Source organism: Agelaius tricolor, unplaced genomic scaffold (assembly GCF_023055355.1).
Source record: "Agelaius tricolor isolate 1412-34295 unplaced genomic scaffold, bAgeTri1.0.p SCAF_10, whole genome shotgun sequence".
Classification (NCBI taxonomy): domain Eukaryota; kingdom Metazoa; phylum Chordata; class Aves; order Passeriformes; family Icteridae; genus Agelaius; species Agelaius tricolor.
Genome location: NW_027269270.1, coordinates 13,800,458 through 13,827,896, shown reverse-complemented (window position 1 = coordinate 13,827,896; position 27,439 = coordinate 13,800,458). Strand labels below are relative to the sequence as shown.

At 40.7% G+C, this 27,439-nt stretch overlaps 1 protein-coding gene across 4 annotated transcripts in view; it reads left to right on the top strand.

Moving 5' to 3' along the window:
• The window catches only part of AGPS (alkylglycerone phosphate synthase), a 75,514-nt gene that overhangs the window by 8,587 nt on the left and 39,488 nt on the right, over positions 1-27,439 (top strand). Inside the window, exons 2-6 of one of the 4 annotated variants that reach the window (XM_071434849.1) lie at positions 31-96; positions 6,237-6,335; positions 9,949-10,067; positions 11,475-11,547; positions 27,340-27,429. In XM_071434849.1, coding sequence (XP_071290950.1) covers positions 11,483-11,547; positions 27,340-27,429 — 155 coding nt within the window. In that variant the 5' untranslated portion in view covers positions 31-96; positions 6,237-6,335; positions 9,949-10,067; positions 11,475-11,482. Of the gene's footprint in view, positions 1-30; positions 97-6,236; positions 6,336-9,948; positions 10,068-11,474; positions 11,548-16,622; positions 16,868-27,339; positions 27,430-27,439 lie in introns of those variants that run through there. The other 3 variants (XM_071434850.1, XM_071434848.1, XM_071434851.1) reach the window with 3 other exon arrangements.

Genomic DNA, 27,439 nt, shown 5'->3' with positions numbered 1-27,439 from the left:
AGTGATAACCCCAATATCCTTTTCCCCCAGTAACTGCCTGCTCTGAACAGCTTTCAAGCCTCAGCTGGATCCTGTGTGCCTGTGCTGGACCAGAAGGTAACAATCTCCAGCCTGCCAACATTTCCTGCTCCATCCCTCTTAGTCCACACTTCACCTTTTACATTATGGGTTGACGACAGGCAGAAGGATGATGCTTGCAGTAAATGAAAAGGTTAAAGTATCTTTAGGACTACAATCACTCTGCTGCACCATGACTTCCTGAATTTGCAGGGGTCATTTGCTTTTAATGTCAAGAGGAGAGTTTATTTTGGGGAGAAGAAGTTGTTTTGGACCATGGGAAAGACATTAGTTTTGATTTGTGTTGGGTCAGGTCAAAGAGGTGCTTTTGTAAAATACTGGGGAGGGAGGACCTTATCTTGGGGTGGGCTATTACAGCTACATCTTATCACAGGAAAAGGGTTGATTATGTTTGATTTGGAGGAAATTGGTTATACCTAGCAAAAGAGGGTTTGATTAGGAATGATTCTGAATAGAAAAGTAAGAACTGTTTTACCTAAAGACAGAATTTCACTGAATGTCTACATGGGCTGACTACTGCCGTGATAAGAATGGTTGGGTTTTTACTAGAGGCAAAAGAAGGTGAGACACGCTGTAGGGAAGATAATGCAGAAGCAGCAAGAAAAAACAGTGTTTTCCTTTTTCTTCTCAGTCCTGAGACATTATTGGTGGCACCTGCAATTAAAAGAGGACAATGAGGCCAAGTTCAATGGTCCATGCATGAAAAAATATGAGTTTGTGAATCGTCATAACACACTCTCAATGAGGAACTATTATTGAGCTTAAAAAGTTCATTTATGAAGAACAGGGATATATGCAAAGCCAAAAGGGACATGTGGGGTGGTTACAACAGACAGTTGGCAGTAACTCCATACAGTGATCACAGTCAGTATTAAGCATCTGTGGACTTAACCACAAAACTTCAATATTGGTGTAAATTCTTTAGCTTGGGAGTGAGTGCTGAGATATGGTCTCTTGTTGGTTCACTTAATTATATAATCAACAGCTCTGAAGTTTTTATTTGGATTAAAATTTCCCTGGAACTCAAGTAATTTAGATCTGAGGTTTTGGCACTAGTCCCTTCCCAGCTTGTACTCAATATAAATTACTCTCCTAGAACGATGACATGTTCAATTTATCCTCCATTTTAGATGGTTGAAAAGTGCATGCATAATTCTGTGCATGCCACACTTTCTGTAATCTACTGTGACGAATAGACCAAATGACTGAAACTGCTAGGTAATACACTTTATTTTAGTCATGAATCCACACCCAGCCGTACTTAAAATACTATGCATTTGAATTATTTGATTTGAATCAATGCCAAATTCAATCTTATGCAAACCAGAAAGGGAGAGGGAGAAGTAGTCCTGGTATTAACTCAGTGATTTATGCGTGGGAACATAAGGCCATAACAAGCAGCAATCAGCCAATTGTAACAAAAGGAGTGGACCACCATGAAAAATCTGACAACTTTTCATTGGAGGGGTTGGGAACATGGTGATACTTTTACACCTAGATAATGGACTACAAGAAAAGTAGACTCAGGGACCAGGATTCCCCACATTCTACCTTCTGTCAAAAACACTGGTCAAGTTCAGTACACCCATCTCCACTCACACTGGGAGGATTTCCATGATGCAGTACAACAGAGGATAACAAATATTCCCATTCTGGAGAGAAAACCAGAAATAATTATATCACACCTGTCTGAGAGAAGTATATTTTTTTTTTCATGATCTAATTCCTAATAACTCTGTCAAATTAAGAGCTGTATCCAGAAATAATGAACCTTGGTGTTGAGTTTGCATCTCCTGGGTCAATCTGACTTGCCCATTAGAGCCACGAGTTTAGGTACAGGGAGGCAGTCACCTGAACATTCCCCAGGAGAAAGGAGGAGTGCCTAGAATTTTGTCAGCATTAGAAATCCCACAGGGATAATGACTTTGAGGATTATTTTATACTCTGAAATATTACTGTTTTTCTTAGAGCTCTTTTTACTATGTAGCAAGGCCATGTTTGCATAACCAAATGATAGGAAAGGCAGCCAAAACAACTTTTTAGCTACACCTACTAATTCTAGTATTCAACTCAACCCAACCAAAGAGGTTTCTGGGTAGTGGCCTTGAAAGCTCATTACTGCAGTTCTCTTTACCCACTGGTGCCCAGAGAGGCTCTGAAGGAACTTCCTCTGAAGTTACACATGGAAAGGTCCAACTCCTTGCAGGTCTTTAAGCAATTTTCTCCTCAGCCAGAGACCTATCTCTAATTTGATGCCTCTCAGTGAAAATGTTTTTTCTCTCAATTGTCATGCCAAACAGTTGTCTGCTTTGTTAGTTTTTTCACAGAAAGGCACCTGTTCAATTTTAGATACTGTTCAGCCTGTTCCACTTCAGTGGTCTGCACTACTCCTCCGAGAGCCCTGAGCTCTCCACATATTTCAGGCTGCCAGCTCTCTTATGTGCTTTTCCCCAGCAGCCAATTTTGCTCAGAAGCTCTTATGACTGAGCCAGCTTCCATTCCTTCATAAAGGGATACCCTCTTGTTATTGCAATTGAGGAGTTCCATAAGAGGCTTTTAATGTCTCCAGAGTGTTGTTGTGTACAATAAAATCCTGAATTAAGCTTTACCTAACACTTGTTCATGCAATACTGATTTATTGGCAAATTGCATTTGTTTCTGTTGTTGACAAATACTTTTAGGTTTATTTCTAATACCACAATTCCATTATCAGATTAATATAGGCTTAAATAAAATGTTATATGCTTCATTTAAATAGCAGGACCATTTCCAAGCCTGAATCACTAATATGTACACTGCCATCTTGTGTCCTGAAATTCTAGATAATATAAAAATGCACAATATACATAGAGCTTTTCACAAAATAGGGGATAGCTATATGAGTGGAATCAGCAAGGTTATCAAAGGATCTTTACTGCAATTTCCTTCTCTTTCTTGTAAAATATAAAATAGTCATTAAAATAGCAAGTCTGATTGATAACTCTAAATCCATCTGTTCTAAGGATCTATTCCTTTTAATTGTGGGTAACCCAGTGGGGAAAAAAAAGAAGGCTACAGAGAAAATTCTGCTACAGCCAAACTCTCTTTTCCAGCAATAAGGTCCAATATGGACTCCAAGGTGTGGCTCTGTTGCAAGGCAACCTCTGAGCTGGTGTGGGGTTCCCAGAGCAGTTCTGTGCCAAATGCTTCTCTTCTGCCAAAGGGCGTATGACAGAAAAGAGTGAAGACATATATTTTTAGCTGGAATCTCTCCCTTTGGAGCAACCATGGTTCAAACATAACTGGATCATCACTGAGTCTGCTCCAGTTCTCACCAGAGGACTGGGCACCTGGTTGCAAGAGGACCTAAAGTGACATGTATTTACAAAATGAAGAAAGTCAATCTAACATTTCTGCCCCACAGTGTTTATTCAAAACTAGATTCAAAACACAAAACCAATGACATTTTAATGGATGAAATAAGTACTGCATGCTCTTTCTTTAAAAATTATCATTCCTTCATATGAAGGTATGAAAAGGCTTCTTTGATTAGCATGTGTTAATCAAAGAAGCTAATCAAAGAAGCCTTTTCATACCTTCATACTTCCAATTGCTTTCACTGTATATGACATTTAGCTCTGCCTTTTTGTTATGTTTTTATTAATTTTAGCTTCTGTCTTCTGTTGTTTATTGTTGCAGGTGTGTAGGAGCAGTCTCAAACAGTTTTCAACAATGGCTCTATAAAACCCCAAAGATTTACTCCATGCAGTTATTGTTGCCTGAAACAAGCATAGGGAGCAAGATAGGAAAAAAGGTGCAAAATCAAATACTAATCTTAGAGACACCTGGGGCAGGGCAGAAAATAGTGAAAGCCTATCAAGGTAATAGATGCCAAGGTAAAAGGGCAGAGAACATTAGCAGGGGACAGAAGCACTCTCAGCCTTACCCGCTCAGACATTTGCCTCACTTAATGGCTTTCCATGCCAAAAATTTTTCTTTCCACCTGTTTGGAATTTCTTAGCCAAGTGTGTACACACATTTGTGTACATGAACTTAGAGTATTATTTGCCACCTCTGAAAGGCAAAACACTTGAGGCACCCATTATTGTCTGAGGCAGGCAGGGCTTCTGTCTCCCAAGGTCATTTTTTTATGCCTTACATGCATAATATACAATGACACAGAGTTTAAAGAACCTCAGACTTGAAAGAGCTTTTGCTTCTGTAACAATACTTTTATAATACCTTACTGCTTTATGAACTTGTCTTCAAAAAGCAACGTGTGTCTTGCGGCCTAGTTGCATAACCTCCTGCTCAGTAACAGGAGAACATTAAAACTGTTTGCACAACACAGTGTTTAAGTAACATATAAGCTTGTTGAAAAGGGCTTTGCAATTTCAAAATCTGGAATGCTTCGCTAAGATTGTTAATGCTATTTTATTTACTTTATCTGCACATAAGATTCCTGCCAGTTTTCTTTGTTTTTAGTGGAAAATCATACTTCCTTACTTTATATCCTTTGCTGTGTTATTATCCAAGAGATTTTCAGATAGAAAAAGCTAATTGGCTACATATGAGGAATGAAAAAACAGTAACTCCAATATTGCTAGAAGTTAGATAAAATTAAGCAGGAAACTGTTTTCTTCTACTATAACCTTTGATGTGGTGTGAATTTACCTCCCTGGTGACTGAATAGCACTGGCTGTAATAGTTACGGGAAAAGCAGAAGAGGGAAAACTACTGCAAACAGAGCAGGTCTGGGAAGAGAACTGATGTCTTTTGTGTTCTCAGTTCCTGGAGATGTTGGCTGACACAGCCTGTGACTGGTCAGTCCAAGCCTCTCAAGCACGCCATGCTCCAGCTTTTGAGTGTCTGCCAACAGCTGCCATACTGCATAATGTCCTAGCAATGGATGAAAGTTTACTGTTTCCATTTCCAGTTTGCTTTCCATTAGCTGGTTCATTTTGTCACTGTCAGACTTTCACTGATGCTAGAATATGCCTGTCCATCAGCTGGCACATTTTGGTACTACATAGCAGCAGAAGTAGATGGTGGGAGACAAAATATTAGGGATAATTCTAAGTATGTGAATTGAACCTATCCCCTCTGGATGAGTTACTACATGCTGCAGTACCATGAGTAAGCTGCTGGTGGAATCCTAAATGTGAACTATGGAGAAAAAACTAGCTCAAGTTTAGACTTTCACATTCCCATCTAAGAGTGCCCTCTGACCACCCAAAGTCACAAGCATTAGGCAAAATTGCAACCACTGTGTGCAGCTGGGTCCAGCTAAACCAACAATGTCCTTTAAAGATCAAAGAACACTCAGAGAAAGGACAGCATCAGGGAAGGGCAGATAGGGCTGAACAAAACTTCAAAGCATTTCTTTATATTTTATCCTGTAATTAAGCTTAATATTTCTAAGCTTTTCCAGGGGTACAAAGCCTACCATGTCTTTTATTGCAGTCTTGGCTCTCCTGGTAGAAGTAAACTACTCCACATCCCTAGAGCACACACTACATTTCCCAGAGGCTGTGCATGTACTTTATTGCTCAAGCATACTTGTCTAAAGAAAAAGGAACTCTGCCACTGAGCACAGAGTAACAGGTCTTGAATTTAAAGTTTCATTGGTTTTTGTTTTATGTTTTAACAAAGCTGCCTTTCCTTTAAAATGTCCATCTGCAGGGCTATAAACATTATTGAGGAAGCCTCTGTTTAGGTTTATTTCTGTTAGCAAGAGCAGCTGCCCATCTGCTGGGTAAAAGGAAGGCTGGGCTTTGGTGGATTTGGAGGCAAAGGTCACAAACAGCACATCCCAGTCCTTTGCCAATGACACATTTAGGCTGTGACAGATCAGAAAATGCTTTGTTAATCCACCCTGCTCAACTTTCCAGATCTCCTTAGATCAGAACTCAGTATCATAGAATCTCAAATGGCCTTCACACAGAGATGCTGTCTAAGATAATTGTTGTTCCCAAATGTGGTAGGTAAATGAAAAGATGTCACCAGGTCCCAGGGTCCAGCTTCAGCCTCTGTGTTTCAGGATGTGAGATGGGGATGTCTGTGGAAGCTGGGGACTCCAGGACCTACTGCTGGCCCTGTGCTGAGACCTGCTCCAGGGATTTGCAGGGCTGAGGACATAACTTGCCACAGAGGCACTGATTAAAATCAGCTCATTACAGGTCAGCACTCCAGAAGTCTCAGGGATGCTTGTGCAGCTGGCTCTGAGTCTTGTTCCAAGACTTGGGACATTCTGAAGAATCTTGGGAGCAATGTACAAGGTAAGATAGAGTGAGAAATCAAGAGTTGACTGGGGAAAAAAAAAAACAACCAAACTTGGAAGTATTTTCTTTTAAACCCACTCAACACATAAGTGACTCAAATCTCAAGTAAGATTGACAAGGCATAAGGATCCAGTTTGGCTGTTTTAACACAGCCAACAATGCCATACAAGTCAAGTAAGAGCAATGGAAGGCAGGAACACTTGGCAACCCTGGGATACACAGTATCACCCGGAAAATAAATCTGAGGCAAATAATTCTTCCTTTTTAATTTTTAATGGCTCTTAGAAACTGCTTAGAAGCTGCAGTAAAATGTATTTAGATACTATAACAAAAGTGTTTAGAAGATACTTTGCTGATATATAAATACACAATTCAGTTGATTACAAACTAATTGCTAAAAAGCTTTCCGTAAAAGCCCCTGAAGATTCAAAAGCAGTGCTTTCTGCTCTGAGAGTTGGAGAATTTGAATGATGTACTGAGCACTGAATGAGGAATTTAAACATCTTACTGGAGGCATAAGACAGAAATGATTTCTAGCCATTTAAGGAAAAATTCAAACACAGAAGAAAAACTCAAATTAGGGGCTCAAAACCAGTAATTTTAGCTCTGTCTTGCTTTCCTGTGTACCAGGAGTCACACTGTCCATTCCAGATGAAACTTGCCATTTTAATTGGAGTAAGGCAATTCTAATGCTCTTGTCCCAAGAGCACTTGCTTTCTACCAAGATGTCCAAGCAAGTGCTACCATTGTCACAGCAAGGTAATTGTTATGATAAATGTCTTAATTTTCTAACTCTCCCTCTGTTGAATTTATTATCATGGTTTTATTCTCCCTTCAGTCACAAGGTTGTACTATTTTCCTTAACTGCCCTCTTAAAACTAGTGCATCCATAGGCCAGGAGGGAGTGCTCTAGCATGGGAGCCAACACTATTATTCCAGAGTCCTGATGTTCCAGCAAGCTTGGGAATGATTGCCCTGAGGTTTCTCACCAAGCTGCTTTCAGCTCACAAGGGCATGAGGAATTACTTAGTACTTCTTTTTATGCCTAGTCATTAGGTATATTTACAGTAGTACTTTCTCCCTCAAAGTCTGGCACTGCTTTCTTAGCCCCCACTTTCTATTTTACAACTGTTCCTTTGCCCCTAAACTTCCAGTCCTGCAGTGCTGAGAAGCCATGAACACAAGGACAGCTTGTTTTTTCACTTCTCAACACACAAAGAATGTTGTGTTAAAGAGAAAATAAATTTAGTTTTTCTCTCATTTGAAAATGTCTACCTTCTTCAGCGACATCACTGCATGTAATGGAGCAGTAAGCTGGTCCCCTATCAAACAAAGCAAGCAGCAGAGATTAATTATCTCACAAATATTTTGGAGAATCAAGCAGTTCACCCATTTGTGCTGCTCCATTTCCCGTGTTTTCAGCTGAAAGAGCAGGCTGCTGTCTAAATTGATGGCATCCTTTTCAGCTGAGACCAGCTTAATCTATTTTGTGTTCTTCAAAAAAGGAGCTGCCTTTGTTGTCCCTTGTATGTGCCACATTTCTCTATTGAAACAAAGCACTGGAGAACAGCATTGGCTTGACAGTGCCCGAGACTGGAGTCCTCAGGTCTGGCAAGGCAGCGGCAGCAGGAGCATTTAAGGTGTCCTGCTGCTGCCAATTCCACAGGATAAGCTGATGCCAGTCATTAATTGTATATACTTAATTAAACTTCTACAAGGCACAAATCAAATATGCAGGTGAATACAAATCATATGATCATCAGGAAGGAAACAGCATTTTAAAAAGTTAAAATCAACAAATAACCAATATTTCTAAAAAGGAAAGGGAGACAGAAGGCCAGGCTGCCTGTTGGTAACTCTCACTGTTCTGTCTGCCTTAGCAGTGCTTGCTTACTTATTGATAATGATGCTTTTTAGTGGTTCCTACCCATGAGTGTCCACTTCACTCTTCTCCATGAGGGTCTCTCTCATCACAAAGACAGTTTAGCTGCCTGTGGAGCAGCTGCTGAACTGCTCCAGTTTATGGCCTTGCATATTCAGATAAATTGCCCCTCATTTCTCTTAATGTACTGTGTGGTAATTTGAAAAATCCTGAAAATCAACCCTTTTCATCAGCATTATGATGTTAAAACTGTATTTTCAGAACAGCAACGGATTTGCATCAGAGCAGAAATGTTGCTTTTACTCATTCAAATATTCTGTTCAGCTGCCTTGGACTGTCCCAGCCTAAACTAGAGTTGAATCAACATTTATTTTGTTTCACATAATGGTAGAATTAGCTACATTTGTTCAAACTTTTTTGATTTACTACCTGATCTTATTATTCAGAATTCAGTCTGTCTTCTCCTTTTGTGTTTTTTGAGCTCAGAAGGGGCAGAACTGAACAACTTAGATCCGGTTCCGAGGAAAAGGAGAGTAAGTTATGGAAGCTGCGTGCTTCTGCCCCAAACAAAATGCAAATGGTCTAGTACTGGCATAATGATAATTTAGCTGTAAACCATTAAATCACTAATTTTCTGCTGTGGTTGACCACCAGTGCAACACCAGATGGTGAATGGTGCTCACTAGCTTGTGTTTAGGTTTCCAGCTCTGTGACTCTGGTTGCTCTTTAGCTGACTGCAATTCCTCCTTCCCATTTCTCCATACCTTGAGTGACAGGAGAGGTACAAAAGAAACACGGTACAAGGAAACAGAACATCCTATGTTTATGGCATTGGTAGTCTCCTGCCAAAGCTTTCTGTGGCAAGCTCAAAAAAAGCCATTTCTAGATGTTCAGTTTGCCTCCATTATCTTGCCATGTAATTGCTTAGGGTGCTCAATTCCCTCTTGGTACAGCACATGAAGGGACCATTAAATGCCTAATACCACCAGGTGTGTTTGTCCACACTCTGCATGACTCTCATCTAATCTGTTCTCATTAGCTTTGCATGTATTCCTGAATGTCTTCATTCTGAGGCATGTCTCAAAATGGATTGTATTACTCTCCTACATTTCTTCAGTACATACAGGGAGAGCCTGTATGTAAAACCTCTGTTTTGGCAGTCCACAGGGAATTTGAGCCAAATTAGAAGGAAGCACAGGAAACTTTGGGGGAACAGACTAAGAAGGAAATGAATAGCACTCAAGGCTGAAAAAGGATACAAATTCAGGGGACAGGAGAAAGTGGCTATTTGGATAAGCATATCTTAAAGTAGCTTAGTGCATAAACTGCAAATCTGCAGAACATCAGGAGTCAGCCTAACCCATTTCCCCATCAGACCTTAAATGACAGTGATAGTCTCCACTCTTAGCTGTATGTTAAAAAACTGTGCATCTGATTTATAAAAAGGATATGAGTGCCTGCACATATCAGAACAAATATAGATGCCTCCATTGTAAACTACCTTCCATTTTCACAAAGCATCTGGAAATTCAGATGTTTAATAAAATTTCCTCTTTTTAGTTATATAATCTTGACTTTCCATTAGTAGCTACCTTTACAGGACAATTTTACTATTGTGGGGGAGATAACTATCAAATGCTTTGATATGATATGATATGATATGATATGATAATTATTGAGAAAGGCTTAATCTAAGATGTAGATATTTTATTCTTTTCTGACATCTAGTTCCCTCAAGATCATGAAAACCTATTGTTTTAAGCAAGGGAAAGGACACTGTTCCACATGAAAAGTGACCAAACCAATGGCACCACGTGAAGGGAACCCTAGAAGTAGAAACACCTAGGGTGAGTTTTGTTCATTTTAAAGAGTCACTTATTTGTCAGCTTTCTTTTGGGAACAGTTTTTGCACAGTCTGTTCAAACACTCTGCCTGTCCCAAACATGGTGTTTACACAATTACATTGCTCAATTGTGTGTCTGATGTTGCATACCTTGGTTTTCCCCAGAGCGTACGTAGGGAATTGTCTTAAAATGTAATAATCACTAGAAGAAAATTTCCTTCTCTTTGAACTCCAAGAATTTGCAATAGCTGATTTGTTTCTTAAGTTGCCTGGCTATCTGATCCAGGAAAGGGTTTTTGTGAGTCAGCTATAACAGTTAAGTGTTAGAGTTTTAACTGAAATATGTCAAACATTTCTGCCAAGTCATCTGATAAACGATCCTGTTCAGCTGTAAAGAACTCTGTAAAAGATTCAGTCAAGAACAGTACAAATATACTAGGCTTTTTATTAACACCTTTTTCTTATTTTAATTAAGCGAGTAAAAATTCAACTGACTTAAACTGCATTCAAGCACAATCAGCCCTCTTCATACCCTTGTATTTAGCCTCCTCCTGAGAAGTTGTTCTCACCCAGAAATTGTAGACCTCTTGTCATACTTAAAATCTTCTCAAAAGTATATAAAAAGATTGAGCTTCTAAGTAAAACACAAGCAAGTCTCTTTCACAATACAGTTTATATGTTATACACCCTTAGGAGTAACAATAGTTATTAGAACCAATACTTCTAGGGACATGAACAAGGAAAGTACAGAATTAAGCAAATGTCATTATTATGTAATTTCTTCTTTCTCCTGTAAATTCTGAGAAATTGCAGGAGATTGGGAGAATTTTAATGTAACACGTGTAGTGCATCAAACTACATTATTAGATTGGGTATTAATTAATGTAGTCTAATAACTATATTATTAGACTGGATATTTCAGCAGAGTGCTGTAATATAATCTATTTTACAGTATGGAGAACTGAGAATAGTCATGAGATAATGTCATGAAGACAAAATGCAGGTGAACTGGAGTTGCAACAGGCAGGAGAGTATAGATGCAAATAGTTTCTACAGAAGCTCCCTTGTCATGCTGGGCAGTTACATTTCACTTTAACTGACAGCTCTCTTAAAAAAGGGGAAGTGGGAAAAGTCTTGGGGCAGTAAAAAAGGAGTGTGCACTTGAGCTCCTTTGGGATATGTACCTTGTATGCTAATTGTCTGTAAATGTCAAATTATGCTTAACTTCACTGACCAAGCCATGAGAGCGCATCTATGGTAACTATGTTTGGTTTTACAGAATTGCCTCAAAAAGTAAATATGAAAGATTTTTCTCTTGACAAGCTTTTGACATACACTGTGGAAGAGTTGAAACTGGCAGGGCTATATACCTCTATGCAGTTTTCTCTGAAGCTTCTCTCTCTTCCCTTAGTTTTTTGGATGCAGCAGGACTGTCCTTCCAGTAGAATGAAGAAGGTGAAATGGGTTCACTGTGCACCTGCAAAGTATGTATATTGATAAACACACTGCCACTATTGCTACCAGTGACAGAGCACAACTGGTTTGACTACCAGAAGTAATCAGAAGAAACAGATGCATCTCATTCCATTTGCTGAGGCAAATGGAAGCTTTGTCAGCTTTGAACAGAGGGATGCACAAACTTATCTGTGCATACAGATAACAATTTAGAAAGTATTTTTCTTCCACGCAGAACTGGTATACAGAAAATTCAGGTCTGAAGTTACTAAGTACAGCAATAGTAAAAATATTTCACTGATAACTCTGCTTTGGAGCACCAGTGGAAGGCTTAGTGGAGTTACAGCAGTTTCACTGGGGAGTCTAGATACACTTTTAAATATACCATGGACAAGAACTTAGTTTGATTCTCAGAGAACATCTCTTGTTCAGATACATATTTACTTTTAAGTTCTGGCATTTCTAAGACTTCAGATCATCTTGTTGACTGAAAGCTGAAATAGTTGAGCTCCTTTTACATTTTCTCTCTTTATTAGGAGAGAGTTGACCACCATGTACAAAAACATCTGCATTTCTTGTATGTTTAAAGACAGAACATACTGCCCACTAACGTTTTCTGTATAAAAAAGGTCAGCTTCTGGTCAGAGATCCCTAAATTAGAGGTTTCATTCATGGCCAATGCTCTGTCTTATATTTTTTCCCTATTATCACTCCTATCCTTGTGTAACCTTTCAAATCCAGGCTGATCCTTGCCAATGGCTTGAGGTCCTGCAGGCTGCTTTGTATCTCTGAGCTCTGAGACCTGGGCCTTTCTTCTTCTGTGGCACTGAGGCTGCCAAGCTGAGCTCATAGTGCTGTAAGCTGGTAGTGCATGGATGGACTGAGGGATGAATGCAGTGCCTTTCCCCAGGGACTCTGCTGACATTGTAAAAGTGACACAATGCCTAAGTAGGTCTTAGAGAAATTGGCTACTTTAGGGAAACTTCTTGGGCCATTCCATATCAACAAACTCCTCCCAGAGCATGAATTACTTGGTGTTGAATGACATGTTAATAAATGTGTGTATAGGCTTGTTTTGTTGTTTTTTCCCCCTGTGGTGAAAAAATGACTAATCCAGAGGTTATCTTCAGGGCTTATGCCTTTTCCCCCCTTTTATTGCCTCAACAGCTTCTTCTGAGTCCATGATTCAGCTGTGGATGTCCCACACCCATCCTAAACCTAGGGCAGGCAAAACCCCACCTCTTCTGTAGGCGGTGTCATTTTGTACAGGGGTACAGAACAAAAAGGTGTTCTAATACATTTGTGTCAATCACATCTTAATAGTGGTTGAACTGGAGAGAGCAAGAACGCCTGGAACACGCCTTATTCAATAGGTGTTTCCTTCTGTTTAAACCTTTCAAGCAGCACCATGAAATGAAGTCTTGAAAAAATTAGTTTCTACTTTTTCATTTATCTAGAAAGCAAAGGCTTCTTTATGTCTATTTTCTCAAAGCCTAGTATTATGATAATGTTCTTCTGTTGCCTTCAGAAGCACTGAGGTGAATTAATAGCTCAAAGCGGTGTCATTTTAAAAGGAAAAATAAACAAAAAGAATCCCACAACTTTTTCTGCTATTTAGTCAGTATAGCAATAGCACAGACATGTACTACAGCACTGCACTTCCTGCCAGGACTGGGAACTTTCTCATGTTTCAATAAAACTTCTTTGAAATGTTTCAAAATTCTTACCACAGTTTAGGTTGAACACTGTACTTTCTCTCAGGTGTTTGTATAGTTGCTACTTGCCATCAATTAATTTTCTGCATCTGATACCTGCATCTCAAGGGCTCTCATGCTACATTCGGTGATTCTCTACAACCTGTTGCAGGACTCCACTCAAGGCAAGAAGATTTATCAGAAGAGTCTTTTCTTTGCACAGCCTGAGTGTAGGTTGCCTAGGAGTGTGGTGTTTGTCCTGAGAACATGCTCCCTCTGTGGTCTCCCATGGGACCACTCTGTAATGGAACTCTGAGACACCTTGTTTTGAATACCTCTCTGAAAGTTTACAGTACTTTGGCAACTTTATTTTGTATTACACTGTAAACTGGCTTTAAAATTGTGTTTCCTGAAAATGCCCATGTGCAGAATTCTGGAAACGCAGACCTTTGTTGACACGAGGTGTCACACTGTGCTGGCACTCACTTATGTTTACAGATGCACTCGGTTTTGTGGGCAGGACAGCTCATGGAATAGCAAAGGCTGCTGCTTTGGCTCAACAGCAATTAGAATACTTCCAACTACTGCATTGTAGATCTGCTGGCATTTTTACTGATATAGTTTTCTTCTGTGTCACAACATATTACTTTCAAAATCCTGTTCCCTAAGTTTTCTTCTCAGCACTACTACTTACCAGAATGAATTACATGGCTAAATTAGATATAGTTTTTGAAAACTTGCCAGTGGTTCACTTCAGCAAATGAGAAGCAGTGACCTCACAATCTGATAGCACATTATGTGACTGCTGCTTTTTATGAAGATTGCCATCCTTCCAAGGGAAGCAGAGATTGCATGCAGAGCACTGGTAGGAGCTTAGCATTCTTATTGTAAGAAAAGACTCCTGTTGCACAAAAACAAGGTGTGACTTAGATATTCCTCTGCTTTGCAAAAGACAAGGCTCTCAATAGTTTCCAAATCATACCCCTATGTCTCTAGCATCCCCAGTTAAATCTTCATTCACACACATACTTTAAAACTAATTTGGAACTTTTTTGAGAAATAAGTTGTGAGGTGATGACAAATATTATTTATCAGATTCTAGTTGAGGTCAATTTTTTACTGTGAAACTCAACAATTAGGATCAAATAAATGACCAACAGGCTCACTATTGTTTCTTACAAGTGACTGCGATACAAGGAAACATTCTAGGAAAATCTGAAGCCTACTACAGGGGATTTAGTATCCATTTGGCAGCATTCAGCAGTGTGGAAAGTTTTAGATAACTGTGACTGAAAGTCCCTCCAGCTATATCCAGAACTTCAGTAAACAATGTCAGTGGAAATTCAGTCAAGAACCCTGTTTGTTCCCTACAGACTGCCTCCACAGCAGCAGACAGCTAAATGTGGGTATGCATGAATTAATCCAGAAACCTGTATACAAATTATTCACTGGAGGGAAATTTACCTCCATAACCAAACTATCAAACTGCCACAACAGCTGTTTATGTTGCACTAATACAAGAAACCTAACTTAAGGCTGAGATCCCATTGTAACTAGTGCAATCACTGCCCCAGTAAAATTGCAAGCTATTTTCTAGACAAAGTACACAAAGGGCATAAAATCAATTAACAATGGTGAGAATAAAAGTGAAACAAACAGTAATAACACCTGGGTGGCTTTTATGAACTGTTTCTCATCAGTAGGCATTACTGGGGTTGGTCCTTTGTTGTCACACAGTCCACACAGTGTGTTTATCTTCAGACCAGTCTCTTTAGGGAGATACTGTTACCCCTGGTTTATATATGGGGAGCTATGACTCAAAGAAGCACCAATATTGCATGTGAGGTAAGGAACTGAGCCCAAGTCCCACTGCTTGTGCAGTACAGCCTGCTCCCTAAAGAACTTCCTGCAAATTGCTTACTTAATGGAAAGGTACCATGTTGAAGTATCATGAGGTCCCTAGAAGAGGTCTGAAAGAGGGTAAGAGCTTTATCAGTATTCATGGGATTTTATTTCACATATGTAACAAACATCTGAGGAAGAAATGAACAAATAAATCAACATTGATAGTTGATTATCAAAGTATCAGTCATCACTTGGATCCCAGCAATCCATTTCAGGACTTCCAAAGAGTTGGTCAGTGCCAGTCAGTGGCAAAAGCCAATCATGAAAGTAGGTCCTGTGTGACAACTGAGTAGGCTTCAACAATGTGAGATACTTCATGTCACAGAGGAAAAGTTGGAATTAATCTGAGCAGGTCATCTAGCCCATTACCTTGCCCTGAGCAGAACTGCTTATAATGGTATGTCTGATAGATGTATGTTGTCCGTTCTTAACGCTGTCTAATGAAGGTGACTTTGTTCTCTACTTAGGCAGACTACAACAGTTTTTCATTTTCACTGCCATTAGAAAGTAGTCTAATGCTAATACTGAACTTATATCTTGCAGTTTGAGCTCATTACTTCTCACCAGCCTAGCTGGGACATGAAGGGCAGACTGATTGCTTCCTTTCACTCTCTAGCAGTCTTTTACATATTTGAAGACTGATAACCTATCTTCCTAAGTCTTTTGTATGGGACTCGGTTTGTTAAGTGTTTTTGCATTCCCTGATGGAAAAAATCATCTCATCTGTTCTACTTTAACATGATTCCAGTTTTCACATCCTTTCCTTAGTGGAAATCCAAAGCATTCTGGTGCATCAAGGTAAATTCACAGCAGAAAGCACCTGGGGATGGCATCAAATCTTTATCTCCACTTAAATCCCAATTCCTCTCCATCTTTAAAATGATGCTACAAAGTGAATCCCAGATGTTCCCATAGGTCAGGATTGTCAGTTTTTGCAAGGATTGGCCCAACGATGGGTATCCCAGATAGAGAAGGGGATGCATTGCCAGCAGTCGGTCAGGCTCAGTGGTGCGGGCTGAGCGGCGGAGCAGATCGCGGGGACCAGGATCCTCCCTGCCAGGACAGCCGGGCTGCACAGGCAGAGATAAGCACCCGGCTCAGCAGCCCGCACTCACCGGAGCCTTGTGGCCCTATCAACAGCCATGATAAAATCTGCAACACCTGTAGATTATCTGCCACCTCACCGACCTATTTCTTAAGTAACCCGCCTATGCTATTGTCATTAATTAGCATTTCATCATTAATTTAGGCAATCCTCATCTCTAAAGGACACCTTTGTGTTCTCTCAAGTTTGTTCAGCGACCCAGAGGGGCTGTAATTACAGCACCGGAGGCGGGAAATCTTTAATAAACGCTTTCTCTGTCTCCGGTTCGCCCAGCGAGGCAGGAGCTCCGGCAGGACGCGCGGGCCGTGCCGTGCCGGGGGAGCGGGAGCGAGCGGCGCGGGGCTCATTGCGGGGGGGGCAGTGCGGCGGGGCCCGCGCGGGGAGCGCCGGGCGGCGCCTTCCGCCCGCGCGCCCTCTCACCCGGCGGCGGTCGCGGCACAACACGGAAGCGATGGCGGCCGCGGCCGGGGAGGCAGCGGGAGGCGGCGGCGGCTCCCCGTCCTCCGCCCGGCGGCGGCTGCGCATCATCTCCGGGCACCTGCGGGGCTCGCCGCGGGCCCCGGGGCGGGGAGCGCTCTCCCCGAGCCCCTGCAAGGCGCAGGACGGCTCCGCCGGGCCGGCCTCCGGCTCCATCCCGAAGAAGCGGTGGGTGCGGGCGGGGGTCCCCGCGGGCCGCGCCGGCGGGGCCGGGCCGGGCGGTCTCCCGGAGCGCGGGGCCGGGGCTGCGGGCCGGGGCCGGGCTCTGACAGCGCTCTGCTCCCGGCGGGCACGGGCGCGGGCCGGCGGGGCCCGGGGAGGCCCCGCGTGGGCTCTGCGGGGCGGGAAGGAGCGGCGGGAGGAGGGTGAGGCAGATGCCAGTCGCGGGTGATGTAAATGGCTGAAGCCATTCACCGCTGCGGGGACTGGAGCAGAGCGAAAGAAGCCTCTTACCTGTTTCTGTAGTAAGTGGGATGCTGTTAAAATGGGAAGTCTTTCGTGGTCATCTGCTTCACATCTATAGATGTGATGGAGAAGTTTTATTTTCGTAAAATACTTTGAGGCTGCTCTAATGAGGAATGCAGCACGTATGAAGAGCAAGGTCTGTGTCTGGTCTCCTCGGTGCACCCCTGTTCGCAGAAACCTTCAGCTGATGTGAATACTGGCAGAGTGTGCTCATGCATTAGGTTCTAACAAAAGTTTCTTAGAAATGAATAATTTTAGAGCTATGAAATACTTTTTGTGCTTCTTTCTGTCTGCAGTAGAAAGGAGTCAGTTCACAGTGACACCAAGGGAAGACAGTCAAATTCTTTAGTTCAGAGTTATTTCACTGGCTCTTGGATTTGTTTTTCTGCTAGATTTTTAAAAAAGTGCTATGATTATAATACCATTATGTAGTTCCATGTAACTTATTCTTATGAGGCCCCCTTTATGCTGGGGTGGACTTGTATTAGTTTTGTGACTTTCTTTTGCAGCTCCCCCTTTCTCAGGTGTGGATTTCCTATATGTGTGTTGGTTTACTGTCTTACAGGAGCATTTTAAGGCTCAGGTTGTAGACAACCTCCTGTTCTCTCTCGAGCTGTGGGCAGGAACTAGTGTGTTCGTGCATGAGTGTAGTCCAGAGGCAGACTGGGCAAGCAGTGAATAGAAGAGCTGTTCCTCGTTTGAGGAAAATCCATTCAGCCCATGCTTTGCTCTGAGTCTTTTCAAAAAGAGAGCAAGGAACAGCCTGGATTCTCCTAACAGGCAGTTTGAGGCCTACAGTCAGAAGCTGAACTTGCCTGCTTTGGGAGGACTGGGCTGTCATGCACATGCAGTCAGATGTGAACAACTTTGAAAGCATTTAGTTCTCATTGGGGGAATTTGATGCTTGTGCTGCTCACTGAGACAAATGGGTTGTTCTGAATTGTTGCCTTCCATGTTGAGTTTTTGTTTGGTTTGAATCCAGGAAGAAAACACTGTTTCCAGAAAAATACCAGGTTAGTTATTTTTCAGGGATTTAAGTGGATTGCTGTATAATTTCTGCAGCCAGTTATTGCATCTGTGAAGAGCAGGAGAAACAAACTTCTGTGAAGATGCCTGTGACCTGAAAGATAGCTTCTTTCTCTGTGGAAACACAGGCTTGGGGAACTTAACATCTGTACTTCTACAAGTTATTGACATTGCTCTCCTCTATTAGGACTTGCTATAGCATCATAATGTATTCATATTTTTACTCTAAATAACTTGATCTGGACTCAGAATAAAAGTTTGCTGTGGGAGTGTAAGGGAAAGCTTAGCTTGTTCTTCACCCAGAGGTACAACTTTCTTGCTGTACTTAGAGCCCAGCTGTTTTGTATGTGTAGAAAAAAGAAAAGCTTAAAGGGAGCTTCTCTGTCTTAAATTTCTGTCTGAACATCTGAGATAAGGTTGAAACACACTGAAGATGCTGCATGTGAATATTCTGAGACTACAGTACAGCTAGGATAGGAGGATTTTGGTTGAGCTCATGTTTGAGGCTAATATCCAGGTTTTGGAGTGGTGGAGGAGAAAGTTCTGTTGCCTACACTGGCTTGGGGGGGGGCAAGTCATGAATGCCTGAGTCTTGTTCTAGTGACTCCCAGCTAATCTGGAGCTGATTTTTATTTGTGAGGCCAAGAAGGTTACTGGAAGAATCTAGTAAAAATAGCTGACCTAGGGACAGTGCATGCCTCTTTTTGGTAATATTAGGGCAATCTCAAGCTGGATGACGTTTTCTTGTAGTCTGTTGAATGCTGATTCAGCTCTGCTGCCTCTTTTGAACTGTTACTTTAATTTTTCCTAGCAAAGCTGTAGCCAAAATACCTTAAACAAAATTTTTGTTCCTTACACCTGTTGCATCTTTCCTGTAGTGTTTGAAATAGTAGCAAAGCTGTAGACACTGCTTTAGTAGATTTAGGTGCACTCTCCTCATGTTCCATTTCTTCTGCAAGTAAATGGCTTTCTTTGATGGAAAAAACCCTTTGTAGTACTTTAGGTCTGTGATGACAGGATTTTTTTTCTGGCTGTTTTTCTAACAGTCAGTAGACAGTGGCCTCTGGAAACATGGCTTTCTTGTTGATAGTTCAACGACCAAACTGCTAAAGATCTTATCCAGACATTATTTCTCACCAGCCAGGGGAGGCTGGAGAGTACATGGTATTGGCTGAAAGAAGTCTCTGGGTCTCGTCTAATTCTTCTTGCTTCCAAATAAAAATGCCTTGGAAGACTGAGCAGTACATTTGCATATTGATCTGTTTAAGGATTGGAATACACTTTCTACTTTTTCAAGTTTTAGTTATTGAGACGGGAAAATTTCTCAAAAAACAAGTAACTATGTATTTGTCTGAGTATCCTCTTGAGGGGAATCTTAGGCATTGTAAGAGTGGAGAGTTGTTATTTCTCGGTGGCATTCCTGGCTTAAATGTAATATTTTAATTGAGTGTTGCAGTGAAAGCTGGAATCATAGTTACACAATGTGTGTTGAAGCCTGAAGAGGATTATGGGCATGATGAAAAAGCTGGTAAGACAGTTGAGCTGGAAAATACCTCTTCATTGAAATTTTCCCGTCCTTTTATGTTATGCTGTTGACTTTTGTTGACTCGTAAGCTCACTTTGCTGGTGAGACTTGAATTAAAAACTTACTTAATCTTCAGAATAACTGTGTGTACATGAAGTGTTCAACTTGTACTGCTTTGGAAGCAGTCAGGTGCTACAACTTCCTAGAACAGAGTTGTACCAGGGTAACTGCTGGGTGTGCCCAAGAGTCCTTTAGAGATGGAATATGCACTGATGCTGATCTCATCAAAACTTGTATAACTTACTCAAGCTTTCAATGATTTGGCCTTTGTTAAAAGGGATAATTGATGAAGTTCAACTAAATGTTGACTCAGTAGCTTGTAGGCTTAAAATTTATTCTGTCCTAGAGCAACAGAAAGCCGGAGAGGATCTCCTGATTATCCTCTCTCTGTGGAGAAGCTGCTTTCCTAGGGGATGAAGAGAGGCTTGTGAATATCTTTTAATTATTATGGGCATACTGTTACACAGGGTAAACTAAGGGATGAGAGTGTAGTGAGCTGTGTGTTGAGTTCACAGGCAGGTTGTTCAGGGTAATGTGTTAATGTTGCTGTACCTTCTTCATACAGACACTTGGCAATTCTTGCTGCTAATGATTTGGATGTCGTTATGCAGCAACATGAATTAACTCCTAAAGAATTGGTACTACTTGAATATAACAGTGTTTTCAGAGAGGCTTTGTATCTTACCCCCAATACTCAGAGCAATCTTTATTATAAAGACTTCATCCTTTAGAGAGCGGTGTTTAAGCAACACGTGGTGCTAAGCTGTATCCTGATATAGCTGATTTCTGAGTTTAAGGTGGTGAAAAAGGATGAGGAAGGAAAGGGCTGGTGGCACTTCACCAGTCTTAAGAAATCAGAAGAGTAAGAATCTGTTGCATTGAGGAAGGTGTGGCAGTTCACAGGAGGTTCTGTGATTGCATCAAAGCAATTAATTGTTGGTCAAAGTTAATACTTGAGGAACAGATAAAGGAGATTCTCTCATGGAAACATTAACATGAAAAAAGTGTCATAATCTGATGGTAAAAGTGACTTCATATGTTAGAGCAATTCCTGTCTAACACATAGCTCCAAGTAGTTGCATGTCAGGAAGATGAAATATAGAAAGTCTATAAAAATTTAAGTAACACAGTATGTATTGTTAGATCATTTAATACCATCTAAGCCAAACTGGAAATATTCATTAGCTAAATTTTGTTAGAAAAAGTACCTAGATGGAAGTGTGAAGTGTTTAATATGTGAAGCTCAATATAGATTATTATATGAAAGCAAGTAGCAGTTTACAGCACAAACTGAGCGACTTTGGTAGATCAGCTGTTTGATATCTACTGAGATCTGAACTGCTATGTGCAAGAAAATGAATGTGTATATAGCTGTTTAAATAAACTTGATGTGCTTATTTAAACTGAATAGAATTAGAATAATCTGATAATGCAATAGATTAAAGTAATTACTTGGACTAGAAGCTACTTTGAGCTGAAGCAAAGTAAGGAGATCAGTAGTGTAGTAGACTGCAGTCAACTAGACTTTCCTGAAGTGTTAGTGTACCTCTTTGTAGAAAATAAATAATGTGGAATATAAAAATCACTTTATTGTGATTTTTTTTTTTTATTGCAGTTTGAATGTGATGGACAAGCCTAATGCCTCTATAGTGTTGTTATATCCAAAACTGGGCTATTTGTGCAACACCTTGGGGTTGAGGGTGTAGGCCAGAAAGTTTTCTTGAGCCGTGATGTATTTGCTACAAAGCATGCTAAAAGGTTCTCTATGGGGTGGGTAAGAAGGTGTCCAGGAATTGAATTTACTTGCACAGAAAAATGGCAGACAGTTGATTCCTTCATTAAGTTATTTCTTTTAAGACAGCAAAGCAGAATTCCTGGTTTTGCAGGCTTTCAGAAAATACTTCTCAAAGGACTGATCTCTTTGTGCTGTTTGATTTACTGCCTGGAAGTAGCCATGTGTGTGCATTTTGTAGTAGAGCAGTCTCTTCAAAGATAAAAGTGAAACTGGTGTCAGCTGAAGTAGTAGGTGGAATAGAGAGAGCTTCTAGTAAAGTATTCTGTGGGATAAGAATCATAATTTGGCCAAGCGTTTACTGAGAAGAATGATTATAATGTCTTGGCTTTGCTTGATCTTTAATTCACCCTAATTGACTTTATTTATTGTGGAAGAACACTAGAGAAACTCTAATTTCCTTATTCCTTGGGGCTTTTTTTATTACACTGTGGTGAAATGAAGAGTAATGAAATAGTCAAGGCTAAGAACATATGTAAGGAAAGTGAACACTTATTTTATCAGAGCAGTTTAAAGAAAAGCACTCTGCTTTTGGATACCTAAACCCTTGATGTTATGCCTAAAATCTGGTTGTCTGCATTTGCTGCAATTGCTGCTGTAAGTTTAAACTGTAATTAGGAGCCCAGGTTTGTGTTGTTGTATTAGGTATTTAGCAAACAGAAGAGCAACTGAATTGACTGATTTTTATAGATCTATTTCCTGGAATCAGTTTGGAAGGCAGCAGTAAATACACAAACTTAGAATGTGTCTAAGGTTATAAAACAGGTGTTACTTGACTTCAGACTTGAGAACAATTATATTGGGTTTGCTGCAGGGAAGGTCTTCCAAGACAGAAAAAGCGTAAGAATGACAAACACTCTGCCTGGAGCATGGCATTCCTCTGCAGATGAATGATGCTTTCACAAAGCAGTTCTTGAAACAATTCCTTGGGCTGCATGTTCTTTGTTTATTTCAGGCACCTGATGCTGATTTACTGCTGGCTTCAGAAGCACTCTGTAGTGTTGCTTGGTTGAGAAGTGTGACTCTGTAATCTGAACAGAGACACTGCTCCAGGGGAGAGGAAGAGGGATCTTCTGGTACCACCCATGGAAAGGGTTCTGAATTTCCAGCTGGGGGGCTGGATTGGTAACCCAAAGTCCAGCTGGGGTAGGCTCTGAGGAATTGTTCTTTGGGTAATGTCTTCTTGTAACACCTTACCACCATAATACTGCCTCAGTATTACTGCACCCACACACTGACTTTTGCAACAACTCTGCAACTTGCAAGACTGTGTTACATTAGGCAAATACTGGTGCTTGAGCCCATGTGGTAGCCCTTAAAATTGCCACTTTAAACTGATTTCCAGGAATCTGCTGGCTCTTCCATTGTGCAACAGAAGTGCCTGTGAATATTTTATGTGTATGGGATTTTAATGCTGAGTGTCCACTGGTGATTGAATTGACAGTGTCAGTGGTGAGGGAACTGATGGGAACATCTGGCTTTGCTCCACCTGAGTCACGTTTCGCCAGCTGGCTTGAACTGCGCATTCATCTTGCTTCTCCAAAGAAGCCTTGGCTATCTGTGGGAGACTCTGTGCTTATACTTCAGCTTCCTGTGGGAGAGAGGAGAACTTTTTCATCCAGTCACTGTGCCAATCTCTAAAACTTAAGATTTGAACAGTGCTGACAGGTACAGTTTGTTGAAGTAGTTGAAATAGTGTAATCCCAAGGGCTCTGCCTGCCCAGCTGAGTGACTGGATTCTTCAGGAGCTCTAGATCAGCTGGTGGGCTGGAGGCCACCCTCCTGCCCCTCAACTGTAAAAATCCTTATCTACTGAGTCAAACTAGTATTTTAGTGTTGGGCATTGTAATGAAAGTGGAATATTTAAATTCACTTAAACTAGTCACACTGTGTTAATCTATTGTCACTGCTTCCATGGTGACTTGTTTTCTTTCAGGCAATATAATTTCATACATATATACAAACATACACATTAAAAACCTAAAACAATGTTTGATTTGTACTACTTCGTATATTTCAGTAGTGCATTTCTATCATTTAAGTTAGAAGGCAAGAAAGTACCGGTCTGTTTCTACTATTTCTGACTAAAGTATTTCACATTTCTGTCAAAAATGAGATAGTTAATGAGCTTGATATTTTGTTGAAGCTAATGTACTGAATAGGAAAGGTGTTGTCTTTAAATAAGACAGTTTGGGTACAGTACTACAATAACATTTAGTTTAAAGTGAGAATAATGTCAGATGTTGGTGAGATCTTGGCTATATATATATATATATATATTCTTGGAAAGGAGTCTGAGAAGAAAACCAGAAGGGTGCATAAATTATATCTTGTTACACATACCACATGTATGTGTAGCATACTCATTCCAAAACCAGCCCTTCCTGTCTCCAGATAGAAACCTCAGACTTGCTCAGTAGAGTTTTGAATATAAAAATTGGATGCTTAAGTTTCTTTTTCTGGTGTTTACCTGCCACAAGATCTAGTAGTGCCCATTGTATGTGGTGGTGTGAAATCCCCTGCCTTTGTGTTACAAGGTAGCCAAGATGTTTGGGTCAACTATTCTTCTACGAACATGCAAACTGTTATTTTAGATTTTAATTTAATTATTATCATCGCACAAATGATGGGAGCTATGTTATCTGACAGAGTAAAGCTTTGTGCACTTAATTTTACTCAGGAATAGTTCAACCAGAAAATAAACTCTTAAGAGTTAAAACTCTTAAACTGTGTTCTATATGTTAGAGCCTGATCAAAGTGCCAGTGCCTAGGAAATTGGGCCTTTAGAACGGGCAAGCAGATGGGAATGTGGTTAGTGTAGCAGAAAAACCTCAAAACCTCATATCTGAGTCTGTCTTTGTGTCCTTAATTAATAATACCTCCGCATGATTTTGTGGGAAGTACCTGTTTGTACTGATATCAGGACTAATGATAGTTTCAAGCCTGGCCATTATCAGTTTATCTCATGTCACCAGTTTCTTTAGGGCCTGGCCTTTTGTGTCTTGCTCTGATTGTCTCCAGATTTGCAGGTCGTTTATCTAGCCTGTTTCATGCATCATTGTTGGCATATTTATTTGGCACTGCCTTGCAAGAGGACTTCCCTCTCTAAATTAGAGGGGAAGTTTGAGCCTTCCTTAATTTTGCTTAGTAATATCAAGGCTATTCTGACTTTACAGGATTCAACAAACTACAGAGGTCAGGTATATAGAAATACTGCATTTAGTCAGCAGAGGGAGAAATCTTCCCTTGAGGAGGACTGTAGTGGGGATTTGAATGGAACATTTGGTTAAAATAAACTCTTGAGCTGGCCAATTCTATGTCACCTTCTTCTCAGCTGGGAGCAGCTCCACTGTGTGTGATTTGGATTCTTTGTGAAGCATCACACAAATATATGCAGCATTTATAAGTACACATACATAGAAATAAGGGTAAAAATGAGCAAGTCTGCATAACATGCTCTAAGAACCCTTTTTGATAATGTCACAACAGCACAATAGCACAGGGCATTCCCATGCTATGGAACATGAGTGAATCCTTGTCCTTTCCTGTGTGAACCCTACGTGTGTAAAGATCAGAGAGAGCAGGCAGCAGAAGAGGCTTCTCTATCTGGACAGCTCTGCTCAGTTTAATTTTGGCTGAAATTTTAGAATTGATTCTTTAGTATGGAAGAACAATATAGACTGGCTATTTCGCAAAACTGTATTGAGTCATTTCAGTACTCAGTGACTGGTAAGTTTGCTTTAAGTGCCAGATTTGTCAAAGGCTGGTTGAAACATCTGAATCAAACAATTGTAATGAAATACATGACCATGGCTTTTTTCCATTTGATTAATTAAAATCTTGCATACAGGCAGTTTGAAGGAAATAGATTTTGTTTGAGCCAAGTCTATTGAATTGCACTGATAGTATGTCAGCAGCCTGTGTTAATAATACATTTATAATGAAAACCTTTAGTAATCAATCATCACATGGTTATCTTGCATGTAATGCTGGAGCTGGAAGTGATTGAGGCAGTGCTTTCTCTGAATTGCAAGGTCTTTTTGAAATGGTCACTCCTGATCATCTTACTCTTAGGCAGTCAGAGTGAGAGCTACTGTATGTAGGCCAGGGAGGTGAATGATCTTTTGATAGAATTTTTAAGATACAGTTCTCTTAACTAAAATTCAGTTTCTAGGTTAGTAATTTCATTTGCAATGTAAATAAATGGCAAGCTTTTAAAGCAAAGCTTGATGAATGTGTAATTACTAGTAGTGTATTTCTTAAGTCTTAAATACACTTATACAGTTAAATACACTGATACACTTAAATACACTGATACAGTTCTGATGACTTTATCATAGTGAAGAGATTCTCTGATATGGTTGTGCTTAAGATTTTTCAATTTTCTGCTTTTATTTTGGCAGTTGTTAGTTTGATTTTTATATATTTATAGTTTTGCTGTCACATTCTGGTTGTATTTGTTATTCTTGCACTTCATGAGGTTTTGTTGTTTATGACTTTCAGTCCAAATGTGTCTCAAATGTCCTCGTCAACTGAATGTTAAGAATGCTGTGGGATTGCAGTAGTGATGGCAAGCAACTAAAATCATTATTCTCTGTCAAGAAAATAAATTTAAATACTAAATGTCTTTTATATTCTGAAAATATTTCGATGTTACCTATTTGTATGTTGATTTTTATGTATAGAGTGAAAACCAAGCATCTTTCACACCTTACCTTTGCCAACTGGAAAATATCACTGTGTCACTAGTGATCTAGTCCTCTTTCTCTACACAGAAAAAAAACAAACAGACAAATCCCTTCAGTCCCAACAACCCCATGTACTGCTACAGGCTGGGGGCAGAGTGGCTGGAAAGTGGCCCAGCAGAAAAGGACCTTCAGGTGCTGGTCAGCAGCCAGCTGGAATGAGCCAGGGTGTGCCCAGGTGGCCAAGAAGGCCAAAGGCATCCTGACCTGGATCAGCAATGCTGTGGCCAGCAGAGCTAGGGCTGTGAACATCCCCTGTTCTCAGCACTGGTGAGGTCACAGTGCTTGAATCCTGGACCCCTCACAGCAACAAAGAATGGAGGGGCTGGAGTGTATCCAGAGAAGGGCAGGTGAAGGCTCTGGAGCACAGATCTGATAAGGAGCAGCTGAGGGAGCTGGGGGTGTTTGGCCTGGAGAAGAGGAGGCTCAGGGGTGACCTTGTCACTCTTCACAACTCCCTGTTGGGAGGTTGTAGCCAGGTGGGAGTCAGACTCTTCTCCCAGGTAACAGGAGACACAGGATGGGGGGAAATGGCCTCAAGCTGCACCTGGAGAGGTCCAGGTTGGACATCAGGGAGAATTTCTTCACTGAAAGGCTGTCAGACATTGAAACATGCTGCCCAGGGAGGTGGTGGAGTCACCATCCCTGAAAGTGTTCAGGAAATGACTGGATGAGGCACTTAGTGCGGTGGTTTAGTTGTCATGGTGGTTGGTGAAAGGTTGGAAATAATGATCTTAAAGGTCTTTCCCAACCTTAATGATTCTATGAGTCAATACAGTGCAGTGTGCAATGACTTAAGCTGGTGGTTCCTTTTATAGGGCATCTTGTCTTTCAAGTCATAGGATGCAATCTGAAGGAGTAATGGTTGTGGTTTCAGAATTTCTTTTGGCTCTAAGCTATACACTTTTGATGTGTACTTGATTTCTTGAATTGCTGTCTGGTAAGACTTTCCCAAAACCATATAACAGAAAAGCTTTTTGGATCTGCAGTATGCTAATATTGTCACTCGTATTTTTTTCCCTTTAAGGCAAGAACTTTTGAAGTGGAATGGATGGGGATATAATGACTCCAAATTCATCTTCAATAAGAAGGGTCAAGCAGAATTCACAGGAAAAAGGTAAGCTGAA